The sequence below is a fragment of the Ciconia boyciana genome, chromosome 6, assembly GCF_034638445.1.
Source record: "Ciconia boyciana chromosome 6, ASM3463844v1, whole genome shotgun sequence".
Taxonomy (NCBI): domain Eukaryota; kingdom Metazoa; phylum Chordata; class Aves; order Ciconiiformes; family Ciconiidae; genus Ciconia; species Ciconia boyciana.
This window is the reverse complement of record NC_132939.1, coordinates 10,684,590-10,710,777: the sequence shown is the minus strand read 5'-3', so window position 1 is coordinate 10,710,777 and position 26,188 is coordinate 10,684,590. Positions and strand designations below refer to the sequence as shown.

The 26,188-nt window shown below is 35.6% G+C and overlaps 1 protein-coding gene across 1 annotated transcript in view; it reads right to left on the bottom strand.

Annotated features, from left to right (window-relative positions):
• The window catches only part of PPFIBP2 (PPFIA binding protein 2), a 95,851-nt gene extending 74,150 nt beyond the window's left edge, over nt 1-21,701 (bottom strand). Inside the window, exons 1-2 of the mRNA XM_072865384.1 lie at nt 21,604-21,701; nt 6,310-6,524 (exon numbers count right to left, since the gene is read on the bottom strand). Of these exons, the coding sequence (XP_072721485.1) occupies nt 6,310-6,524; nt 21,604-21,670 (282 nt within the window). The 5' untranslated portion in view covers nt 21,671-21,701. The remainder of the gene's footprint in view (nt 1-6,309; nt 6,525-21,603) is intronic.
• Nucleotides 21,702-26,188: the final 4,487 nt, after the last annotated feature.

Genomic DNA, 26,188 nt, shown 5'->3' with positions numbered 1-26,188 from the left:
GGTTGACTCCCAGACAAAGCAACCACAGAACATTAAAAAAATTAGGCCTGGTTTAGAAAAATTCCATGCAAGCTGTGTACACCCCCTTTCCACTAGCTCCAAGGCACTCTCTATTCATAAATAGCTGCATATATGAAGGACACTTCTCTGCTGTTTCTTGTGTGCTGTAAGTTGCTCTAACATACTTGGGGAACTCTGAGAGGACCAGATCTTCCAGTTCAGGGCTTCCTTGCATCATCAACTCATTGAAAAGGAGCTGGAGCACAGCAGAGTACTGGGTCATACAACTTTCAACTCTGACTACTGTTCATAAAACATATCCATCTAATGTTTCAAGTTGGCAAAAATAAACATGAATGCTTACGGAATGACGGCTTTTCTACACTGTCCCAAGCCAGCTCTACTGGTCCATTTTCAATATAACATGTGTTAATACCACTTGGCAATGGGAAGATTCAGCTATATATAGCTCCATCGTGACTCTCAACAGTTGAGTCCCACAGTCAAACCTACCAGCACATAAACATACTGGCATTAACTGGCATTGCTCAGAATATATTCTCTTCCCACTCAGCTGTTGCTGAAAAATGTTATTGATACCTTTAGAAAAGCATGTTTTCAAGTATATTGAAGTGCCCTGTATTGCCATCATTTTCTGCCTCTGTTCTGGACAGATAACTCTGTAAAACAAATCTTAGACAAAAGTGAAATAAAAAGAGACCAGTGATTATGTTTCAGCAGAGCACTTTAACACATGCTTAAAATAAAACTTTGAATTAATTTCAAAACTCCACGAACTTCACCAAGTCAGAATTCTGAGCAAGGGTTTACTGTTTTAATCCAAGTCCCTGTAAAGACACTGGGGGGAAAAAAAATTCCTTGATTTTTAAACACATTGGAAACAATCTCTTTTGAATGTTAATCGTGACCAAATGGCAATCAAGACTCTAAGAAATTTATCCTATTTCTGCTAAAAAGTCTAGTTTTACCACTACAAAAACACAGAGCATGAAATGAGACAAAGCACAGCATTTGCCTCGTATCATAAGGCAAATCACATTATTTTAACAAATTGCCTCTACCACACATTCCTCTACTATTTCTTCTGCTCTTCTCCCCTTTCTGTTTCCTCAATTTTAGAACATTTAGAAAGATTTTCGGAATTAGGCTTCCGATAAAAAACATAATCAGGAAGATACTAATGAGTTTTCAAGAATTAGCATTTTAAGGGTCAGTATATAAAGCTACATGGTGAAGTGGCTTGCTTTAAATATAAATGTTCCACTGGCAGGAAGATCATGTTTTGCGATGCTGGAAATGAGGCTTTCACTCATGCTTAAAATCGTTTTAGGACCACTGTAAGAACACTAGGGTTCCTCTTTACTCAGAAAAGGGTTCCATAAACATGTATAGAATAAAAAAAACAATTAACAGTGTAGAAGTTCATTTAGAGCTATGAAATGAAACTGTAACTAAATACATTCTCTCATAGCTCACCGAGTCAAACACAGTCAATTGCTACTGCAGCAGTTAATTTTTAATGCTGAAATTACTACCTGCTTTGTGATATGTCATGTGGTCACTAGCAATACTAAAATATTTAACAAGAAGCATTGAAACTATACACAAAATTGTTTTGTATGAACTCTCCATTACAATCCCCAGGTCTTTTTGTTCTGTTTTTAAGGCCAAAGAATTTACAATTGTAAAGCATGTAAAACACTCCAGACATTCACTTCGAGGCAAAAAAAATTAATATAGTTCTTAAGTAGTTAAAAGTCTATAATTAATGATGCTTTATTCCATTTTAGCTTTGTCAAAAGATTTGTGCAGTTACAGCAACTATTAAATCCTCATTCTAGGTTACATAGTAAGAACCTTCCTAAATTCAGCGCTAACTTTGTCAAACCTATTTCATCTATCTCAAAGCAGTGGCAGCACAGTTACTGTGCCCAGTTATACTGTAAAGTTATACTCAAGAACCTGATATGTTTACAGATCCCAGACCACAGAAACGCAAAAAGGAGCCTTTTCAAAAAGCACACCTTTAGTTCCACAAATGGTGTGCCTCTTTGTTACTCTGCAACATCTTCCTTAGAGGACTGTAGAGGCTAAGCACAAAATCCAACTCCACCAAATCACTGAAACACCAAATCACCACCAATGGTTACCAATGGTAAAAAAGGAATGGTAAATTTTTTACCAATGGTAAAAAAGGAATAAAGCAGATGCTTTCAAAAGAGGAAGTAAGCAAGGTAGTATCAAGTACGAAACGTGATGTCTAAAGTTTTCACACTCTAGGCATATCTAAATTTTCCCACATCTTTGGTATTCACACCTATAGCAGACAGACCAAAGACCATAACAGTTACAATTGTTAAAAAAAAAAAAATAAAAAAAATCAAACAAACCACAAAACACACCTTGGTGATATTTCATGTCTCATAAATTCCATAGATTGGTACTATGGAATTGAAGGAAGGTAAGACTCTAGTGAGACCAGCTATAGTATCTATAATCATCACATAAGCTTCCTGACTGATCAGTAATAAGGCAATATGCCTCAAAGGTGACCAAAAGGCTAAACTCCACAGTCTTATTTATTTAAACACTAGGTGTAGTTCAGCACACTAAGTGGCAATTACCAAAGCTGCAAAGCTGCTTGAATTATAAGGCCAAGAGGCAGTTTTCTGCAGAAGCTATTTTTCCCATTCTAGTACAGTTGAGCTCTAGTTTCTACATGATACTCCAATATAAACAAACAATACAAAGAAGGTTCAGTTACTTTCTGTCCTCTAACCTGCAATCCCAAATACAGCTGTCTGGCACAAACAGAACTAGCGGGGATAGCCATACTCTGCCTCAGAGAGCTTTCAGGGCTGCATTAGGTTATGATGACTGCTAATGCATAAGGAGCACACAAGAAAGTAACTGGGACTTCTATTCCATACTTCTGCTTAAACCAAAATGCTAGCTGTTAAATGCTGTTGTTTGATACTATCCAGCAGGAACTAGTCTTGAGCCATCTTTCTGCCTCCCCTTTCTGTGGTTTCCCATAAAAGCCAATACAGAGCAGTAGCAAAACACAAATTCAAATTATTTCCATAAGGCACATTGTTTGTATTCTTGATTAAGGATGGCAGCTGCAATGATTTTTAATACCATTTTCAAGCACACATTTAAGTGAAGAATAATCATAAAATAACACTTACTCTTTTCTTGAAAGGAGCATGCTTATCTGCTTTTAAAATAAATGTCAGACTGCTTTTTGTATCTTTAGTTTCTAATGTACTCCTAGTCAGGATAAGCTGGGAATATTTTTGACCTCACCTATTCCTGTATAATGTTAGAAACAAAGCAGTTGCTGTATTCTCTAAAACCAGTGGCTTATTACAGTACATGACAGAGCAGCCTCCAGCTTCAAAGGAAGGTGCATGGACCCCAAAATGAAACAGATGTGGAATTAATCGTCCACAAGAGAAAATCCCCCTCCAATCCAACTTATAATAGCTCTAAAAAAAAAAAGCTCAAAAGCATCAGTTCACCACCCACTCCAAAGTTTGTTATAATTCAACTATTGCTACTGATAGCAAACATTGTTTTATGTAACATTTCAGTTGAATACAACAATTAAAACATATTCCAAATCTCAGTACTGAATTATTAGAATGCTTAGAAGAGATGCTTTGTAGCAAATTCCACTTGAGAGCATCTGGCATTTTCTATATAATGATGTTTTACCTGATAGTTACCAGTTTCAACAACTGGGGACCCACACCTCAGGGGTGCCTATGTGAACTTGTGGGATGCTTGCTCAACAGCACATGGGTTAGCAGACCATAGGGAGCTGCATGGGTACACACAAAAGCTAAAGCATCCACAAGTCCATTAGGAGATGTGTGTAAATAGGAGAACTCACATCCACAGAAGAGGCTGTTCATGCTTGTAACCAACACCACCTGTGAGAGAGGAAATGCGTGTGTGTAACTGTGAATGTGTATGTGTGCATGTCTGTGTGATTTTAACTTTTTGGAATTATAGAACTGCATTTAGAAATTTGTAGGTGTTCCTTAACATTTCGTAAGCATCTAGTATTCTGGTTTATCTGTTGTATTGCTGATGTTGATCCTAAATATATAGTTCACTGATTTCTAGTTAATTATCTCTCTAATAAATCAGCAAACCACTTCAATCTTGATGTGTTTAAACCATGGGAACTGAGCAGGGTTTTTTTATGACACTCCAAGATTTCATAGACTAATGATTGCCAAACTTCATTTGAGGCTTCCAATGTGAATGGATTCATTGAGTTACAGAATTCTCATTCTCTGTAGCTTACTACCTTGACTATCCTTTTTCACATATCAAGTATCATGTTTCACAGCTCTGGGCTGGAATTAAGGAGTTTTCAGTATGGGGCATAACTATGAAATACATATTCCATTTCACTGAACTAAGCTGAATTTTATCAGATTTCTTCTCAATTTCCCAGTGAAACTGCTGCTTGTCAGTGGAGAAAGCTCTTCCAAATGTGAAGTCCATGGAGGTTGTGTGCATGCTTACAAATTATTTGCATTTTTTAAAAATATAAAAAAAGGTCTATGAATACATAGTGCACTATCCATTTTCAAATAACAGTCACAGCAACTATGCACTATCCTCCCTGTGCATGTCTTTAAAATAAGTGCAGAATTCCTCAATACAGAACAGTGCAAAATATTTTAAAAAGAGCGATCTCAACATACTGCACTAGAGATACTCTAGACCACCAATTTCCCTGTTCTGTTGGTTCTGAATCCAGACTGCCCAACTGTTTTATCAAATGAATATTACTCTTGATGCACTAGACAAGGCTTTTAGGACATCAGTAAACTGCAACTCTAAGAGGGAACTGTGGCTTCTGTTTTGGCTGATTTCCCATGAAAAAGAAGAGATACACATGTATAGATTAATATGAGGAGTCAAAACATTAAGTGTTACCTACTTTGCAGAGCTGAAAAGCTAGCTTAATTAATATTTCTGCAACAGAGGGGCCAAAAGCCAGATCACCAGATTCAAACTCTTCAACTTGCTTGTTCAGGGCCAACTTTACTGTGAACAACTCTGAAAATGTATGTCTTTTATGCATTAAAAATATCTTTTAGCTATTGCAAAGCTTTGAAAAAGCATTAAAATTTCTGCTAAGGCAGGAATTGCGTAAGAGCTGGCCTGAGGATATGAACTCAAAATCTAATACTGTAAATCCAAATTAAACATTGCCTGGTACCAAATTCTCATTCCTTTCTCTCATATGGTCCCAAACAGGACTTTCTAGCCATAGACCTGTGCTCTGTGGAGAATGCCAACACACCAGCAGTTTACAAGTTCAAACAAAAGCAGCTACCTTTCCAACAACGTTAGGTTACAAAAGGCACGAGGCAGCTATAGCAGATGATAAACACCGAACCAGAAGCTACAGATGCAATTACATAAAAGTAACATGCATTGACAAAGCCAGAAGAAAATCCATTCATCTAGAAAACTTTTCTGAAGTCGAGAAAGTTATAGGTAGCTTTTACTCATTAGGAAACCACCATTCACTTGTAGTGACAGGCTTGGTGAAGAGGAGCATTCTGGCAGGGCCTGCTGTTTCTCCTCCTTTACATCCAATGGGTCTCTTCTTTTAAGGTCTGTCTGAAGATCTGCTCCTCACCTGGTAAGCCTCAGTCTTTTCCAGTACAGTCAAATGTTTATTCCCCATCTATCTCAATATGAATGTCTCACATGCAGAAGCTAGAGCTTTCCTGCATTTACCACCACTGCCTGGTGTACAAGATACTTTGGAGATTGATAATACCGAGAGTTAAGGTAAAGGAAATGTAGCGAGGAAGAGGATAGGAGAATCATCCAATTTGAATTTGTCCCTTCAACAGACAATGCCACCATATTCCAAATAGGTGGTTTAAAAACGAAAAGTTTTATAACTAGTTATAAACTTGTTTGTTATCTCCAGCAAAGGACCAAAAAAACCAAACCAAACCAGAAAACCCCACAGAAAAGGTAACTTTTTTGGTAGTTCATTTTTACTATCTTTTCTCTTACCAAGGACAAAATAAGGTCTGTTACCAACTTCTTATACTTCTATATCTGCATTACTTTAGTAATCAGCACATAAAGTGGTAATATCCTCAGCTTTCTGTGATTGCTCACCATCCTCTGCAGTTCTCTAAGTATGCAGATTTCAGTTATTATAAAAATAATTGAAGTATGGAAATACTTGAACCAATGCTGTTTGCAAACAAAATGGAAAAGCTATAAATAACTACTCACCAGATTCTCTTCAAACCACTCCCGTATACACACTGCTGTGGCCCCCGGAATTTGATTTCGCAATGCTTCTTTCTCTTGAGGATCCTCTAGCATTTCCAATGCCATCTTTAGATCTTCCAGGAGATGCAAAATTTGAAATGGGCCCAAGTATACTGATGGAGCAGGTGACACAATATCATAACCACCATTAGCATACTCTGTAGCTGACTTTGTACCTAAAATAAGTAAAACCAGGAGAGACAATGTTATATAACTGTTTTGTAACTGACAAATATATAGGTACTACACACTACAACGTTTGGACTCCAGATGCAAACTGACAAGTATCAGTATTTCAGGCTTAGAAATACTTGACTTAGTCTCTAGATAAATAACGAACACTGGAGAATTAAATGTGAGAAGTATGTACGAGCATATTAAAAAGGAATTTTGACCTAGAAAACATTTGCAATGTCCGTTAAATTACAATCGCCAAAACCTTACCACAAATCACCTGTAATTTTCCATGGTTACCATGAGATGTCACTAACTTCTCAGCTACATAGTTAGAAGTCCACACACAGAGCAGTGTTAAGCAACATAGGAAAGATTGATGCAGTCCTTTGACAAGAAACTTAGATGAAAATAGATCATGTTACCAGAACTAGAAAAATGTGTGACCTTGAGCAGGTTTAAAACCCTCCCACAGAGAACAAAACCCCAAAAGTTAGCAATAAAAATGGCTAATGAAACTTTGCTAGCTCTCTAAATTACAAAAAGCTCTCTAAATTACACCACCTCCCTCCTGCCAGCCCTCCAGCACCAATATTATTTTCTCAAGAACAATAAGCACAGCAACAAATATATCTCACTTGATGGAAGAATTATAAATAATACAAATTCTAATATCTCCAAATCTTTTTGTCTTAATACCCTGTTTTTTAATGATATGCACACTAAAATGAGCTATCTTTTCTCAGTCCTGAATTTCAGACCTTGATTTCATTTAATATCCCTTTGTTTCTTTAAGAACTAGTCAGATGGAAAACTTCTATTTGCTCTACTTTTTAGAGTTTTTATTTACAATTCATTGCCTCATGTACATAATAGATTGTACTCATGTCTTCATTCCTCTTTTCTCTGGCATAAACAATCACATTTTCCCCCTTTATTTGACTTCATGGGAGATTTTTTTAGGCTTTTGATCATTCATATTGTACTCTTCTCAATCTTTTCATTTTGTAACATACTTTACAGCTGTATGTTGGATCCACATAGCATATAGTATTCCTTAGAAGACTATCACTGATCTACACAAGGAGATTATAATGATCTCCATATTATTCTTTGTTTTACTCCTGTATTTAACATCATTCACATCTTTGTTATGAAAGGAACAGAAATCTTCACTGGGCCTTTGAAAATTATTTGCTAAGTTTTTTTTCCTGAGCAGGTGTATCTAATTTGAAACCCAAACGTGTAAGTAATTCAAGTTTTCTTCTTGAATGCACACTACTTTGCATTAATCAATGTTAGTTTGCCTGCTATGGTTATTTATCTACCATTATTCAGACATTACAAATTATGTTTGAACCCAATGGTTCATTTTACATATAGCCTGACGTACAACTGATACCTAAATACAACTCATGAATACACTGACACTCGAGGTCCTAGTACACTGAAATGCCTTCTGCACATAGAATAGCTTTTAACCAAAATGCTAACTGATCATTTAATCCTAATATTGTTTCCCATCTCAATCAGTTTTTGATCCAAGACAATATTTTGTCTCTCATTTTGTGAATGCTTAACTTTACTCGAAGCTTTTCGGAAAATTCTAAATAATATTAACCAGTTTTTCTTCAAGTACTGCTTTAACGACACAAAGAATTCTGTCAGATCAATTATCTTTGCAAATAATTGTGTAGTTTGAATTCTACTGTATGATGTACATGTTTTTTTGTTTGACCGTTTTAAACAATGCAAAACCATCCCTATAAATTTGTAAAGTTTTGCAAGGCTCAGTAGTAGGGATTTTATTTTTTTTAAAGCAACACTCTTATTTTCACTACTGCAGTATTTCATATATTCTTAACCTCTTTTCAAACTCAGAATATTGCCTGTTCGGTCCTGTTGACTTCTGCTGCTTATAAGTTTATTTTAATACTTCAAGTGTGAGATCTCATCTTAATTTCTGGCTAAGACCACGTCCAAGATAAAGTTTCTTCAATATCCGGTGCTACAAAGACTGCTACACAAGACAACTTCACCTTGTAAATCAACCTTGTCTTCCTGAATTATTTCCTTTTGAGGAGAGGATCAGCTAACTGTTTTGCTGGATTTGAGTATTCTAACCACTAAAAGATATTTTCTTGTGTATTTGTATACGCTCAGCTACTTATGACAGCTTAGTTGTTTCTGTTTATGTACTTCCTAATGCAGATTAATATTAAACTCTAGCAACTAAAAATAGCAGATTTCCAAATTGTGTAAGAGACATTTGGATCATATAACCTCTTAAATCATTTCATTCAGCCAGAGTGGCTCACTACTTACTTTCCAAAAGAGATATGCACACAAACTGAAATCTGGCATTGTCTTCCTAAGTAGCATTCATGCCACTTTTAAAGATGTGACTTCCTTGGTTATTGTAACATTATGACTTTAAAACTAGTTTTCTCACTCTTTCTTTTGGAAAACTCCATGCTATATTTGTCTGTCTTTTTGCTTAGCAAGTACTTTTCACACCAGAAAAGCAGACAGGATCCAAAGTTATTTCATAACCAGCTTTGGTAGCTACCCCTTCAATGAACTGACAGTTTAAAATAGATATGGAAGGGGAAAAACTTAATGGAGCATTCTGCTATAGCATTCTTCATGTTATTTATATGAATACTTTTTATATACAGACAAGAGAGAAACGAACAAACAAAAGTCCACACAATCCAAACAAAACCACACAAACTTTCAGGCCCACAACCAATACTTCACGTGTGAAATAAAAGCCATAATCTTAAAGCTAAATACAGATTTTAAACAATTGTTCAGGAGTTCAGTTAATTATACTAGCTAGTTAGTTTATACAGCCAAATATACAGCCATATCATACATACCACTGTAATTTTCTTGAGGACAGTATTGGTGACATCTTCCCTCACCAATGCAAATGCCTCACTACATATCATATATTGCCTCCATCCTTAGATTATCATGGCTACAACATTACTGGTAATGATCTACCTTCTATGGAAAACAATTTTAAATTCTGTAGGAAAATTCAACGATAGTGAAAGTCACACATTTTGGCATGCCTTTATTTGATTTGCCTCTATCAAAACACTAGGAAAAAAACATATATGCACACTCTTTTAACTTGGCAAGTGAAAGAACTGTCACCCTTAAAAAATTTAGTTCTATAAAGGAAAAAATTCTCAAGTGTTGGAGCACAGGCAGGGCCAGCCAGGAATTATATCTTATGTGATTTCCTGAGACTGGGTGTACTCCATATGCATGCTTCAGTTATCCCAAGCTCTTCAACTGACTGTTCAGACTGGCAGAATTCTAAGCATACTCAAAGTCTCACATTTTACACAGCAGTGGAAGATCATAATTTCTCAGAACTCTCAAGAACTGGGTCCATATGTAAGGCACACGTGCCAAGTTTCCATAGTTGTAATCTAAGGTGAGTCTTGAGGACAGTCCTGTCCTGTGTAGGGACATTTGGAAGGTGGTAATGTGTTTTTACTGGGAAAGAACATCAGCTTGATGTCTAGTGATTGAGACAAAGTCAATTTAAGAATTTTCAGGTTTTTTTCTTACTGTTCCCTTTCCTGCCTCAAGTCTTCCTCCATTTAAGTTTGCATGAAATAAGAAATGAAAAAGAAGCCAGAAGAAGGAAATATTTTTCTATTCATTACTAACAAAAAGAGATGCAACAAATGAAAATCATCGAAGACATCCTTATGGCAAACTCATGTTCCCTGAACTACCTAACAACACACAAAAGCTGGTATATCTTATGACTTACCCCATACTTATGACTGGGAATTCATTCTGACCATAAGTAGTACAGAACTTTAAACTGCAGAAGACAATAAAGATACTTCAAAATTTTCTTAGCTAATAATGGTAAACAGACAGCACAGTATTTGTTTGCTTACATGAATAAAGACATAATGATCTTACAAGTGAACTGTCTGTAAATTCTTATATGCACTAGTTCCATTAAACCTTGAAAGGAAAAACATCTCTTTGATTAATACCAACTAAAGTTAAATGAAGGAAGTAAGAGATTGAAAGGCTTGATTTCATTCATAATTTTAGATCTTTCAACTGAGGTTATTATCCATGAAAGAAATTATTAAAAAAAATAATATATCTATATCAGTAGTATTCAAGATTTGTATTTAGACTTCAAAAAGCAGGCACTGGTGTACCCATGTCTGATATCATCAGAAAGACAAACAAACAAAACCCCAAACCATATTGGTATCCTTATCATGCCAAGAATACAGGGCATAATTCAGAGATATGCTGAAGATTCTAGCTTTCAGCAATCAAAATTCCACTAGTTTCAAGTCACTGGGATCACAAATATTAAGTAAGGACTTAAAAGTGCTTTGCTTTGCTGGATAGGGGCCAGGGTACTCAACAAAAGTTACAAAGCCCTCCCATGAGTAACTTTCCGTGTCTGGAACAGGAGCTACCCACAGATCTCAGTTCATCACTAAGAGAACATGACCCTTCGCACCTCACCATCAAATACATGCATACACTCCTCCTTTGTGAAATTATTTTTAAACTGGTTTGCTATGGGTTGCTACTGTAGTACCTTTTCTTCTCCTGGCTGAAATGGAAAATGAATTCCTCTGAACGCAACAACTAGTGCACTTCATACTAGGTAAAGAAATGCAGAAATGCAGAGTTCAACTCAGCATTTTAATTCAGAAAGCTTCCTGTTTTGCTGCTTAAATTCAAATGAATCACAGGCTTGCTTCTCTTATTTGCTTTCCATGTAGTTTCATATTAAGTAGGATATATATTGCTCACCAGAAGGACAAGAACACACCCTGAAAAACAGAAGTAAAAGTGCGTAGGAGCAAATAATTATACTTCTTTGCATTAGTTTAAGCTTTTACATCATCATGCTGCAAAGCACATTAAGTTTTAGCACGAGACAGTAAGAATTTGGATCTCCTTGTAGATTGATGCAAAAAAGATGCCACAGTGCAAACAGAACACTACGTGTTACCAGTATACTCTACCATTAACAGCAATTAATCTGTGTGTAGCTTTATTATAGATAGCTGAAGTGGGGAAGAACATGGTTCAAGCATGAGAATTTTATAGATACTCAGGAAAATTAAGTGCAGTTTTGAACTCTTGCAAAAAGACTCATTTTGTATAGCCTTGAGCAAGTCACAGTCTTCCTGTGCTTCATTTTTTCCAGGGGTAAACAGGACACAGGGGAATCTTTTGTCATTATGTTTATATAACACTCAACACCATGGTTTCCTAGTGTACTACTGGAACACAATTAATCATCATAAATGTCCACCTTAGAGGAGTAGGAAAGAAAGAAAGAACGAAAGGGAAAAAAAAAGTACTGCAACTAAGACATTCCAAGCAACTCAATTCTGGCTTCCACATACAGACAGCAGATGAAGGAGGTTAAACGTTGCTGCACAGTATATGTATGGTAGAAAGAATAACAAAAGTAATAAAAAAAGGAAAACAACTTTTAAGTTACACATTTCCTACACCCTGATCATGCAAGCACATTTTTAGTTCAAAGTTCCTTGCAATTAGCTGAATGGCTTCAAAGAAGTGTTCCTTTTGGGCAAATACATAACCTATTCAGAAAACAGCACTACTGGTGGCTCGCAAAAATAACTTACTAAGCAGAAGTAAAGAAAGAAGCAGAAAGCCTTGCCAGTTTAAAAATCCACTCTCCTCAGCTTATATTGTATACATTCATCCATCACCCAACTTTCATCACTCTTAGCAGTAGATACTGTTTCTGATCCCTCACTTTTCCTTGCCTCTTAACTTCTGATCCCCTGCATTCATCCTTATTATCTCAGTCTTTTCGCTCTATAACTGGCTGAGTTTTAGAAAAAAAATTCCTGGTAATACACAACTCAACCATCAGTGGTTAAAAAGGGATTTTCCTAAAACTGCTGAGTCTTTTAGGCCAGAAAACAGCAAAAAACAACAAAAGCACCACAACAAAACCCAAAAGCTACTTCTACGCTGGGGTAAGGATGACTTCTTATAAAGCTGAAATACTCAAAGGTAACAGTTTTGATATCTGACCAACAATGGTTAGAATAAAATTATAAACATACATTTTCTCTGGCCTTTCAGTCAATCATTACACTGCTAGAGAACTTTTTTTTTTTACCTCAATGAGCATATAGGTTGTCCAAGTTCTTCCTCTCTCCTTCAAGACTACAAGGTGTAATTTTCTTTGAAGCACAAGTCTCTCTTTCTCATGAAGATAGCCTTGAAAACGTTAATTTATGTAAACTAGTAGTAAGGTCTGGATGGGACATAATTCAGCCTCCTCATTCCTAAGCCTTCTGTCAAAGGAGTGAAGAAGTGGCTCGCACAATCCTTTCTTCTAATACCGTAATGCAAAATACATCACAAATGGTGTGTTTTGAATCATAGCTCATATTAGCTTCTCCTTAAATCTCTGCTTTTAGATCTTTAACTACGGGGAACAGTAACTGTTAAGCTGGATTAGCAGGAATCCCTAGGAAAAAATTTCCAAGTCTAAAAACATTAATGACCACATTCAGATGCAAGTTTCAGGCAGCTCAGATAATTTTTCACTGAGCTTTATTTACAATGACACGTGGAATCCTTGAGACAATTCTCAAGAACTGTCTATAATTTCTTATGCAAATTATTTATGTAATTACTCAACCTTTTTCCTTTTACGTGCTTATAGACTCTAAGCTGTGATGTGCAGCACATTAGGTATTGTATACACAACTACAACAAAAAGATCTCTCCTATCCAGAAACACAGGCTAAGCAGCCTTACAGCTGGTGAAAAAAGGAAGATGGATTATGCAGCTACGATGGAGATTTGAGGCCGAGTCTCCATCGCACAGGAAAAACAGGATCAACACATTTTATTAAAGACAAAGAAGAACAAATACTTGCACCAATTTTCTATCTCTCCTTTTTTTTTTTTTTTTATTTACACACACACAAAAATGTGTATTTAGGGCCCGTGAAACCAGTAGTCTAATTAAAACAGTCTTGGGAGACAACAAATACATCTTCTTAGTACAAAATCCATAATTGTTTGTAGTAAGCAGTTGTAAACTACTGGTAACATGAATACTGTTTCATGAAAAAAATTAATATCTGAAAGCATGGGGAAGATAAGAGCATTCAGTTTGTGAGGAAATAAAGGCATCTTGTTTTATAAATATTACACTATTTTGATTTTTAAAAAGACTCTTTCAAATCAATTTCATTGCCTTAAAGTAAGAAGTTGAGAAGCTATGGTTTTGAATTTAAAGGAATCCCATGTTTGATAAAACTTGTTTAAATCTAAATCTTAGAAATGTGTTCACTAGCCTGTTAAACAACTGAGTGACTCATGTACCAAAAACCAGAACATACCATATAAACCACAAAAGAACCTTTGTGTCTCAGATTTTCAGTCCTATGGGGTTATGGCCATCATGGTTTAACTGCCTTTCTTTGCTACCTGTTGTATCTGCAGCTATTTATATTTCTGTTTCTTTTCCGTCCTTTTTCAAAATTTAATACAAATACGTATGATGTGTGGATTTTATTTTGCATAAACACAATGCAGTACTGCATTTTTGGTAAGTTGATGTAGGTGTCTAGGTCATGACTGTATTTCTGTTGTTTTATACTGACAGAACTGTTTATCTATAGTCAGAGATAAAGAATTTAAAGTAGCATATTTCAATTGCAAAGATTTCTCCATTTTGAATTAGTTTTAACTTTTATTTTCAACAAAGCTTCTAATTTTGTTGTTTTGCTGGAAAGGCAGGAACACATGCAAGGGAAGTCAAAGACCAACTTGGTCAGTAAATTGCTGTTTGACTTGGACCTTCAAAGGACAATTTTGTCTTATACAAAACAATTTTAAACATCTAATGTAAAATATCATTAACTGTTTATAGGAAACAAGTTCGCAATGCTTTCAGCTCCATAAGATTCTGTAGTACTGTCCTGTTTACAGAGGGAATCCATCAGTACTACAAACAAGCTTCAGAGAGTCTTCAGAGAGTCTTGTGCTCAGACCCCCACTATGTGTGAGAAAATATGCTTAGGATAGTGAGAGTATGGGAAGCATGTTTAAGGACAGTAGCCCAAATAGCTATAATGACCTCTTGCAAGGTTAAGCACTCAAAATTGAGGAAATTCCAAACTTCAGGTTGCTCTGGCAACCCTAGGTAAGGAATCAGTAGACAATACTGCACATGCGCAATCAACATGCAATTGCCATGATTTTCACATGCTTTTAAAACACAGATCAAAACTGCACTTGAACAGTTATGCAAGGTCTTAACTTGAAGGCTACAGCATCTGTAAAGCCCCTACAAAATATAGTATCAAATGGCTGTAATGGTTACTCAAGAGCGTGCACAGTTTGTGAGGCCATGTCTTAGATGTTGTTAACAAACCTAAAAGAAAGACCACAGATAGCTGACGTGAGAAATTACGGATTAAATAAATAAAAAGACAGTGAACTGCTATATTTTTAAAGTTTTAAAAGATTTTAAATTGTTATAAATCTCTTATTGTTGACAATCTGTAAGGAATTAACTAATTAGCTTTACTGAAGTCAAGTATCTGAAGCTACATGTCAGCACCTAACAAGGTATAATATGTGTTATAAAATAAAGATAAATGTTGAACTACAAATCATAAACCCTAAATATTTGTGTTAAGTTTTTATATTTTTCCCTTTAATATCCAGGATGGTTAAAGGTCACCATTTTTATCTTTTCTTCCCCACAATATTCCTGATACATAATTTTCTGGAAGTGTTATGACAGAAAGTTATATATTTCTCTATCAAAGACATGATTTCAAGTAATTTATTATTTAATATCATTTTTCATATCTCTATTGCTATAAGAGCTATGCATAAATACGCTCTAGCTAATGGTTCCAAAAAGCCACTTACAGTATCTTGTATAGACGACTTCACAAATGCTCACCTTAATTAATGCATAGCAGTACAAGATAAACAAGTGCTGTAGATATATTATTTCTTTTGTTCAGAAAAAAGCCTAAATTATTGATTGAAAAAGAACAGAAAATAAAAAGGAAATACACTCATCAGAACTAAAACACAGCCTATTAACACAATTACAATTTATTTAGAAAATACAAGAAAACCACTGAAGCTGCTGCTGTTCAATTACTCTGACCTATAACAAACGAAATTGCTCATTATTTAAATTATTCTGTTTCTCTCATCATTATTTCAGCTGTGTCAGTTCAGTGCTCTAAAATGAAATTCTACAAAGATCTCTATATTAAAATTATAAAAAGTTATACACCTTTACTATAGAAACTAAATTTTGAATTTGAAAATACTGTGAACCTTGAGTAGGACATAAGTGATGAAAATATAAAGCCATCTGGAAGCATACAAATTGAAAAGAAAAAATAGAAGCTATTCTCTAGTCATTCTGTACAATCACAAGAGGCTCGTACTGCCCATCAGGTGCATGTCACCCAGTGTGTATTTCAGATAAGACCCCCCCACACCCCTCCCCACACACACCACAAAAAATAGGATTAAGTGCTCTCTGTCTGGTCTGGACAATTTCAATCCCTTATGAAGCCAAATAGAGTTGTCTATCTTCTTCACTTAAAGTGCTGTGAGACTAGTCCTTACATTCTGAATGAATCCTGTGATTATGTATATGACCATTCATGGGTAAAGGATGAGGTCACTAGGAAATATTTTGATTTCCTATTATTTACGTAGGAACTCAGTGAAAACCTTATTCCACAAAACCTAAAATTCAACCAAAGGGGTTCAAATGAGAGTGTCAGTATTTTTTGTCCACTCCCGCATTTTTAATCTAAGTTCTAATCACTTAACTAGAGGTGACCAAGTAATCTAACACATCCAGGAACATAGCGTAGCTCTGGAACTTGAACTCTATTGTTTTCATAGTAAAATTATGATGGGGCAGAACAATAAAAGAAAAAAAAGAAGGAAAAAAAACCCAAAACCCCCACAACAGGTCCTCCTTCAAATTCTGGCAAATACATCCCATGAGGAAAGTATATTAAACTTGAATTAAAATCTTGTTCATCTCTTAAGTATAATTTCCTCTAAAGGCCCCTTTTTCAGCAAAGCTGTGGGAAGTGGCTGGGTTTGTAGCACATAGCCAAAGCAATGAAGTGAACACAAGTGTTCTGCCACCTCAAGAGAAGGGAATTTAAACATGCATACTTCTTGGACAACTTCTTGACAAACTTTTTAATTATTTATATTTTTTAATCTTTCAGTACTAACGCTGAAATATCAGTACACAGCCATGTGATAACACATTTAGCTTTCTCATTATTTTTCAGTAAGCAATAATTGCAGGAGCTCTGGTTAAAAGGAAACTCAGTAATTACGCTGATTACTTGGTGAATTTGAAGAGACTCTGGAGCTGCAGCAGACTATAATATTGTGACAGGAGATTTTAGGTCTTACAATTATGGTCATTATTCACAAAAGGAAATAAAAGATTTCCAGATTGTTGACAGAGAGAAGCAGTTTGATATAAAAGTAAAATAAAAATAATTTTAATTCATTAGGATATATTGCAAAGAAAAAATAATCAAAATCTATAGTCCTATAGAGAAACACATTTTAATAAATGGCTACAAGCTGAATAAAAGGGAAAGTAATGACTTGGTCAAACCTCAGAGGGAAGCAATGCCAAAGTCATGCACCTCAAATAAAGAATGCGTAGACAGATGTGACATATGGGCGCTTTCTTTAGAGAAAGCCTCTGTTTGGAGTGCAAGTCATTCTAGCTAATGGATAAGTAATGTTCATTGACAATCACATTAGCCCTTTTTGCTATTTTAGTCAAATAAGGCTAATCATTTAGCATGCCTAATTTATATAGCTATGAGGGTGGGTTATCAGTACAGATGTACTGAAGCATAAAAGACTTGGGAACACTGACCTATCTGTCAAATTTGATCAAGCCCAATGAAATTCAATTTGTTAATCTTGCTTCACAATCCTACCCTCATGCACTCTAAACACCAACACATTTTGTATTGCGCTGAGATGCACAGTCTACAGTGAGACTTTTTATATGGATTAATCAGAATCATGTATGAGCTATGTTAACACTTGGAGTAAGGGACACGACTTTTAAAATTAGAAGGCTAAAAGTAGGACTGCAAATCTGTAAATATTTTTAATAAGTATTTGCATGCTCAGTTCTTACCTTAAAGGCCAAGACCACAATCTAATATTTTAATAATAACTACAGCTAATAAAAGACATTATGACTGTTTTCTCATTAAACAGAGAGAATGCTGGTTTTGCATGTGTATATATACACATCTACTCAAGCTTCAAAAAATAACCAATGCAAGTTACACATCTCTGGACTTCTCACTTCTCCAAAATAGTGATTAATGCTCATTTTGTGCCTAAAGCAAAGGTTTCTGAGGCCAAGAGCATAGCTCTCCTAGTACCCACTCAGGCCTCATTCCAAAGGAAACATCTTTTTCATCAGCTACGTAAGTTTCCAACCAGTCATGAAGTTTAGCCTTAGTCTTTGAATCCAGTGCTGCCTAGAGATATCCATGGAATCTGGACACAGTGAACTGAAATAGCACAAGCTCTGAACAGTTGATTTTTTGCTGTTTCCAGTCTACTCTAAGAGCAGCTACATTTGCACAGATGATTTGTCCAATATTTGCATAATATAGTATCTATAAATCTGCAGTTGGAAGACTCTCAGTCCTGGTTTGTTTCATGACAGTCCTCCAGTCCCCCTTCTGAAGGAGTTTCCTACCTTCTTTGTTCTCTCGCCATACAGGACAAGAGAACATTCCTGTTTTCCAGTCCCTGCCCAAATTGCATACAGAAGCTTACTGGATTGAATTAGAGAGAATCAAACTTGAATAATTACTATGTTCCTCAATTTGAGACAAATTGAGATAATAACTGCATCCAAGTATAGGCTCCAGCAGATATATGTGGTCCTTCAATCATACCAGAATATTCAGGAAACAGTTCTGGAACACACAGAACATTAGCTAAAGGAGAACAACCAGAACAGACTTAACTCAATCCGTTTTAAAATGTCTTATCTATTTCTAGTAATGGAAAATAATAAATGAATAAATAAGGTAAACAACCTTCCCACCCAGTTGAGCTTTTACTTTATTTTATAACTAAAAATAAGTAAAGGAATAAAGCAATATGATTTTTTATTGGTAGAGGTACATATAATTCTGAAATCATATGGGAAGTATTCAGTTAACATTGATGAGACTTGACAGATGCATTGTCTGGGAAATATATTGGTTCTTATCCCATTAGATACCTTTATATAAGCCTGTTTTTCATATTATACTGAATATCAGTGGACATTAGACTAAAAATGTAAGTAATGTGAAGTCATAAAGTCAACTCACTTGAAGAGGTTGCCAGTTTGCTCATGACCTATCCATGCACTGTGGAAACAAACTCTACATACCACTAGCATGCCTGAATCTTTTTGTTTCAGAGCTTGGGCACCAACACCACTACAAAAGAGCTGTGAATGGCACCTGCAATCTGCTGATTCACACAGACCATTTCTTCCATCATTTGCTTTGCTTCTCTGTATCAATGTCTCCACTATCATGGCAACTAAGTGACAGGGGAGTAAAAGCGATGTTCTTTGGAAGCCTGGAACAATTTAATTCTATTCCTTATTTATCAAGATTAAACCCTAAAATGTTATGAGCACAAACAATCTGAAAAAGGAGTGGGGAAAAGGAAACGAATATTAAGAACAAAAAAACCAAACCTGGCTTCCGACCTCAATTATTTTTCTAGCATGAAACTAGAAGAACTATGTGATTTTCTTAGGCAGTCATATATTGCCATTTAATCAGTTGTGCCACATATTACAAGGCTATCTTTCCATATTTCAGAGCTGCTGTTCTTGGAAACGCTACTGAGTAGCAATGTTATCCTCTCAGTGGAAAAACCATACAGCCTGTAAGTCTGCAAAACTTTTTTGAAGGGAATATTAAATAGCATCTTCAAGTAAAACTGAATTTTTTTCTAAACAAAACACAGCACTGCTCAGATAAGCAAGGCGATAGACCTGTTTGTTGAATACATGGTCTTTTATTGCTCATAAGAGGAGATACTGAACAATTTGAGATATGTTGGAAGCACGATCTATTAACAGAAAAGATTGAAGCAGATGAAATCCTATGGAATGACAAACCTGAAAATCCTCAAAATCATAACAAGTTTTCTAACCCTTTCCTTCAAATGAAAACATACCACAAAGCTCTAACAACTCCTGGAAGAAAATAAGTGTCTAATCCAAAAATAATTTTAAATAGAATATGTCTGTTTTTCTTTCTCTTGATTTTTCTGAAGAATGGAATCATCAGTACATCCATGATATCACCAATGTGTGCTGGACTATGTATAAATCAGCACAGATGAGAGATATTGAGTTAACATTTCCAGATGTATGCAGGTGATTTATGAGCACAGGTTCCATAGCATAATTAAAGGGACATGGGCTTCTATGTTACTTTGGCTCTTTTATAGCACTAGCCAGGATCATAACCCAAGGTTTGCAATGGCCAAGAAATTATTTCAGTTCCCTAGTTTATGAATTATGGTTTAGGACTTGCTTTTCTTGTTCTCTCTTTACATATCTGAGGGAAGTCCAATTCTTCCCTGACTATCTGTTTACGTGTTTTGTAAGAGGTGAAAAAATAAAATCCCAATTAACTTCTGTTGGTTAACATCTTGTTTGAATAAGGTTTTGCATTCAGAAAAAGAAGGGAGAAGGAAACACATCTCTAAATTTTCCTATTTGCCTGGAACTTGTTCCATTGGTGTGAAAAATTATTTGTGGAGTTATACCTATCACATATTCACATTTACACTTCCGTATATCTTAGCAGTCTGTTAAAGCTTGCACACTTAGAATAAAGTGAAGACTCATGTGGGTGAGCAAAAAAAAAATCTAGAGATTCTTTAAACTAAAAATCCTGGATAATGACTTCCTGCCTAATCACAGGTAGTCTGATGGTAATATTTGAAGCTCCATATTAGTCTCTGGATAGAAAGCTTTACTAGAAGAGCAGGAAGAAGAGCAGGAAGAAGCACAACTGCAGCAACAAGAGGCTGATGTCATCATCTTCATCATTAGGGGGAAAAAAAAAATGAAGGCATAGCATGGGTGTCACTATTTAAATTTATAAAGCTTTAGTGAATGCTATCCCATTGTGCACAAGTGAGATCATGGCCCTACCCAGATACTTCTTTTAGGAGCTCATACTGAATGGTGTGTGAGCACAAACCCCAAGGCTACTGAGTCCTAACCATAGAAATCAACTTCTCTTCTTGGATGCTGTAATGTTGAGAGAAAATTTTGTAATTGCCTTACCATGAGAGCACCAAAAGACAGCAAATTCTGTCTTGCATCATATGCCTTTCTAGTGGACAGCTGTGTAAAAAGAAATTCATAGCTCCACTCCTGGATATAAATGTCAACAAAAAGATATGCATTCTAACTCATTAGGCTGTGAAGGTAATTAATAGCTGGGCTATTTTAAATATATACATCATAAATAAAGAAAATTATGTGTATTTTTTATAGATATACACATATTTATGTATATCTAGATATGCGTGTATGTGTGTGTGTAAAATACAGACATATACTATCCAGCTAACTGGAAGCCTTGGTGAAAACCTTTTTCAAAGACACGCTGAAATAAAAAACTAACACATACAATATGGAATGTTACCACATGAATTATGACGTGTTTAAGTTACCATATAGCATTAGAGCAAAGGAAATCTCTCTTACTTCAATATTCACGTCTGAGGTGGAATTGAGGGTTTTCTTCCTTTATTTTACTTTAAATTTTCTTCAAATAACTGTTGAACCAGAGAAATCTGCATGTCACAGAGAACTTGACAAATTGAGAATAATAATTAAAAAGTAAAAAACCAAACAGGAAAATTGCAGGAGGGAAAAAGACAAACATAGTTAAATCTCAAAATAGTTTGGTGTAAAGTAAAGCATTATTATACCTGCAATGATGTCATCCATCTGCTCCAAAGCTGCTTCCAGCATATGACTAGCGTCAGAAGCCATCATCTGTGATTTCTTCAGACCTTTACTCTTTCTACTGAAAAGACAGATGAAACCATCTGTATTACACTAAACCAGACCTGACAGAAAAAACACATCACTGTTACATTATAAATTAAGCCATGCACGCAAAAGTCCACACTAGCAAAAATACAGCCTAGTAATATGAAAGCTAACAAAATTGTTCCTATTCTTGATAGATGACTCGGGATTTCTGAGGTTTTCATTCATTGGTTTTTTTTGTTGTTTTTTTTTTTAAGAGATTTTACTAAAACAAGGAAATCCAGATGGAAACAAAATGAAACAATGTCAAGTACTGGACGCCTGAGATTCCCCTACTCCTCATCCTTAACAATGGTTTCCTAGATTCAAAGTTGAGTGCATTTCAACCTTTTGCACTGTGGGGAAAAAGAGATTTGACTAGGTTTCAATGAAGAAATGAACACATGGTGAAAAACATGCTTACTTAACCTATAAGCAGAACTCTGTAGGAGCTCTGCTTTTTGATTGCTACCTTAAGAGTGAAGACAATTCTGAAATAATTTTTACTCTTCCTTTCTATACCCCCATTCAATCTTTCTACCACTTCTTTCATGACACTGAAAATACAGTTCTTTCTGTTCCAATAATCAAAACGTCCCAAGTATGAAGTTTCTGAAGTTACTGCTGCCTCTTTTAAACAGAATTAAAGACCAGATGTTGCCATCTGACATGAAGGATAACAAACAAAATGTTCCAAAATTAGTCTCTACTTGTGAGTTGGTGTTTCTGGACTCTTAGTCAAGTAGTAGTCACTATTGTCAACAGATGACATTTCAAAAGGGGAAGAGAATTTACACTGTCCATTTCACTGCCAGTAAGAAAATTCTCTCTGAAATAAGGCCCTTTTGCACATCACTTCATCACTGAAGTATGAAACCAGTGCCCACACAGCGATGAACAGGGATCGTACTTAATCTGCATAATTTTTGCAGTGCTCTAACACACAACTCAAAATACTAACAAAGCCTTTAAAGGGTCATAGAATTTCCATGAAGGGTGCAATTCAGTCTTTTGACATTCAGTCTTCTGATACAGAAAGTTTTTAAATCTGTGATTCAGATTTAAAACTGTTCAAAACTGTTCAAATTTTGTGGTGCTTAGAAAGCTGGGAAAGACACCTGTGTGACAATGGCTAGAGATAGCCTTCAAATGATGCAGGTTGTAGATAAATGTATAGGCAATAGTCGTATGTTTGTGGGGCCAGTTATTCCAATGCCACTGAAGTGTCACTAATCTGTATTTATCAATTACCTATGCTAAGAATTCAATTATTTTGAATTTAAATAAATATTACAATAATCTCTAACGGCAATTCACACAGATGAAGATATTTTTGTACTCTCTTCATCCAGTGACAGTTCAGACACTGGCCACCATGACCAATTGCATGACTGGTAGCTAAACCACCCACGTTTACTCTCTCAGTTGGAGCCTGCCTAAACACTAGAATGTAGAATCAGCAGGCAGAGGATAGTCAGCTTTAAAATAAAAACTCACCCATTTTTTGTTTCAGAGGGAATGTCAGAAAGAAAAAAACAAACCCTAAAAGTACATTTAAGGCTGTCTCCAAATTACTGCATCATAAGAAATGTTCAATCTCAGTCGTAAGCCCAGTGCAACGGAAAATTTTTAGAAACAAGTTGAAATTATTTGCTTCTCTTACAAACTAAGAATCCCGAGGTGCAAGCTTTTCTCCACGGTGCTGGTGAAATATACACAAAGCTGGGTAATTTATTAATAACCTCTGTGTTATCAGTAAGGTGTGTGTCTATGTCCATTCTAGTCAATGTATACAACACCACTATCTAGAGGGACAGGTGCAGGAATAAGAGTCAGAAACTACTATGTTGTAATTTGAGCTCTGCCATTTATAGCTTGTCATAATGGGTAAGCATTATTTAACTTCAGATCAAATTGATCTGAAGAGCAATATGAGAATGCCTTATCAGAAAACAGAAGAAAAATCTTTAGTGTCACCCAAGGCAAAGATTAATGTAAATGAATGGTTGGGTTTGGTCTCTGCATTTTTGTCAAAATAATAATTTCAGTATGAACAATGCTGAATGTAACTGAATTTCACCAAAATGTATCTGACCCAAATATTTCATTTAATGGTATTCGAAATAACACAAATTATGCTCAGCATAATCTGGAAAGTCATTAAGTCAGCTGATATAAAAAAATTTCAGAATGCTTACACATGTGAACTTTACAGACACATGTGAACTTTACAGACACTCCCTCTGATTCTGTTGCTTCGATTTGTTGGTTCTGGTAGATTTCCATTTTCTGTTGTCACATTTACCTGCCAGTAGCTTAGTAGATTCACTAAATACTTTAGAGATACCCGATGCTCAACTGCAATGAACCTCCTTCCTTGCAACATTTCCCCTAGTTCAAAGCAACCATAACATCGGTAATAATCGCCTCAGTGAAAGTAAATTCATCTACAGTAAGCAGCTGCCAAAGAGGCACCTAGGCTACCTTGCTCCTTTGGCGGATGTGGCCACCAGCCACTCCCCCAGAAATCTATGGCCACCAGCTGTGTTGGTAAATCAGGACAGTAGACTGCCTCAAAATTAGAAGGGAGAAAAAGAGTGAAAAATACAAAAACTAGCATAGAGTTTCTATTGCTAGATTGCACTACATGCTCTTATTTGTGCTGTAAGCTACTGCTCTGCGTGCTTAAAGCAGCTAGCGCAATACACAGTTATTATTAACAAGAAATGCAGGACTACCATTTCTTCTAAACATCAAATATAGTATTTGACCATCTGTAGTGAAAAAGGTACAGAAAATGCTGATACATTACATTACAAACTTGAAATTTTACTTATAGAAAAACCTTCAATCAAGACCTTGGCACAAACCAGAAAGTTTTGCTGAAAAATACCACCAGAACTAAGTCTTCTGTCTCCTTCTAGCCTCCACACTCTGCCTGTTTTCTCACCTGTATCCACAGTGTATTTGCTGCTTAACTGCTTTAAGCTAGAGTAAAACCTGCTGATCAAACAACGATTTATTAATAAAAGCAATGTTCTTTGCTCCAGAGCAGTAATGTAACATTACTTGCTTGACATCTTTTTCTGGACAGACCTGTTGCTTGTGCTTCAGGCAAGTCTTACTTTCCCAGACACTCCCTTCCAACAGTTTGACTGTTCTGAGCAATATTATGAAAATAGCTTGTTAGATCTCATATGCTTTCAGTTACCATTTCTGATCTAGCTCTATAGAAATATCTGCAATTGTGGATTCTTTTTTTATTATTATTAAATAACAAGACACCTGTATCAATCCCAAGGCATGCCGAGTGCCTCAAACAGTATCCATCTATTTGCTGGTATTTTAATTGCAATTCCTTTTATGATTTTCATTCCTGAATGACATCAACAGAGGCAGAACACCATGACTTATCTACCTATATAAAAATATACATATATTTTGAAAAATAAGCTTTTTCAGCTTTGGTAAGGACTGAACAAAAACTATCTCTAACATTACAGTACAAGCTTTAATATTAGCAAATTCTAACCTTCAGGACTTATGAGATTAATTTATATACCAGCAAAATACAAGAACCAATCTACTCACCTTTTCAGGTCCTAAGAAGAAAAGAATTTACTTTTTTGCCTGATCAGTAAAAATTGCTCACTATTAATAGCCAAAGTTTTACTGTTAAGCAGACGTGAGTCTAAATTATTATCACCCCTTCTAAGCCACATGCTCATACTAATTTAGAGTCCAGCCCACAGATAAAGATATTGCAACCCTGTTTGCTATAATTACCTGTGTAATAAGATCTTCCAGGAAGTGCAGACAGAGCAAACTGGTCTGAATGCCCTAAATTTATTTTGCTCAGCTAGCTTTACCCTATAAATTCCAATCTGAGATTTGCATTTCAAATAAAATGAAAACTCTCTGGTATAACTACTGTGCTTAGAGCCAATATCCCTTGCAAATTTCTTAACCTACTTTCTGTATGTAAAACTATAGCTTACTGTGTCCAAAATGAACATAATATTTAACAGACATATTCACTATGAGCAAGATGTTCTTCAGAATTATGAAAAGCCTTAATTAAATTTGAATCTTTCATGGCTGCCTTGAACCAGCAGCTGTCCAGAGATAAGAATGTGAACATTTAAGCAACTCATAAGTCAGATGTTTTTCCAAGGTTGCTCCTAATAATGAGGTTGACAACTTTATCAGTTATGGAGAGGGGTGTGGTTTTTGACAAGAACTCTTGAAATCCAGATCTTGCCTTAATATCAATGCTTTGGGTGGCCTAGAAATTCCTCTTACATTTAGAAGACACAGCTAACAACTACCACCACCTTTTTTTCTGAGATTAATAAATACATGTTTGTAAACTGTTTAAAGATTCAAATTCAAGTATCACATTGCTTTGTACTTAATGATGTAAAGAAATATCAAGTGGGTTGGGTAAGCTTCAGCAGTCCTCCACACTTTTTTCAGCTGCAA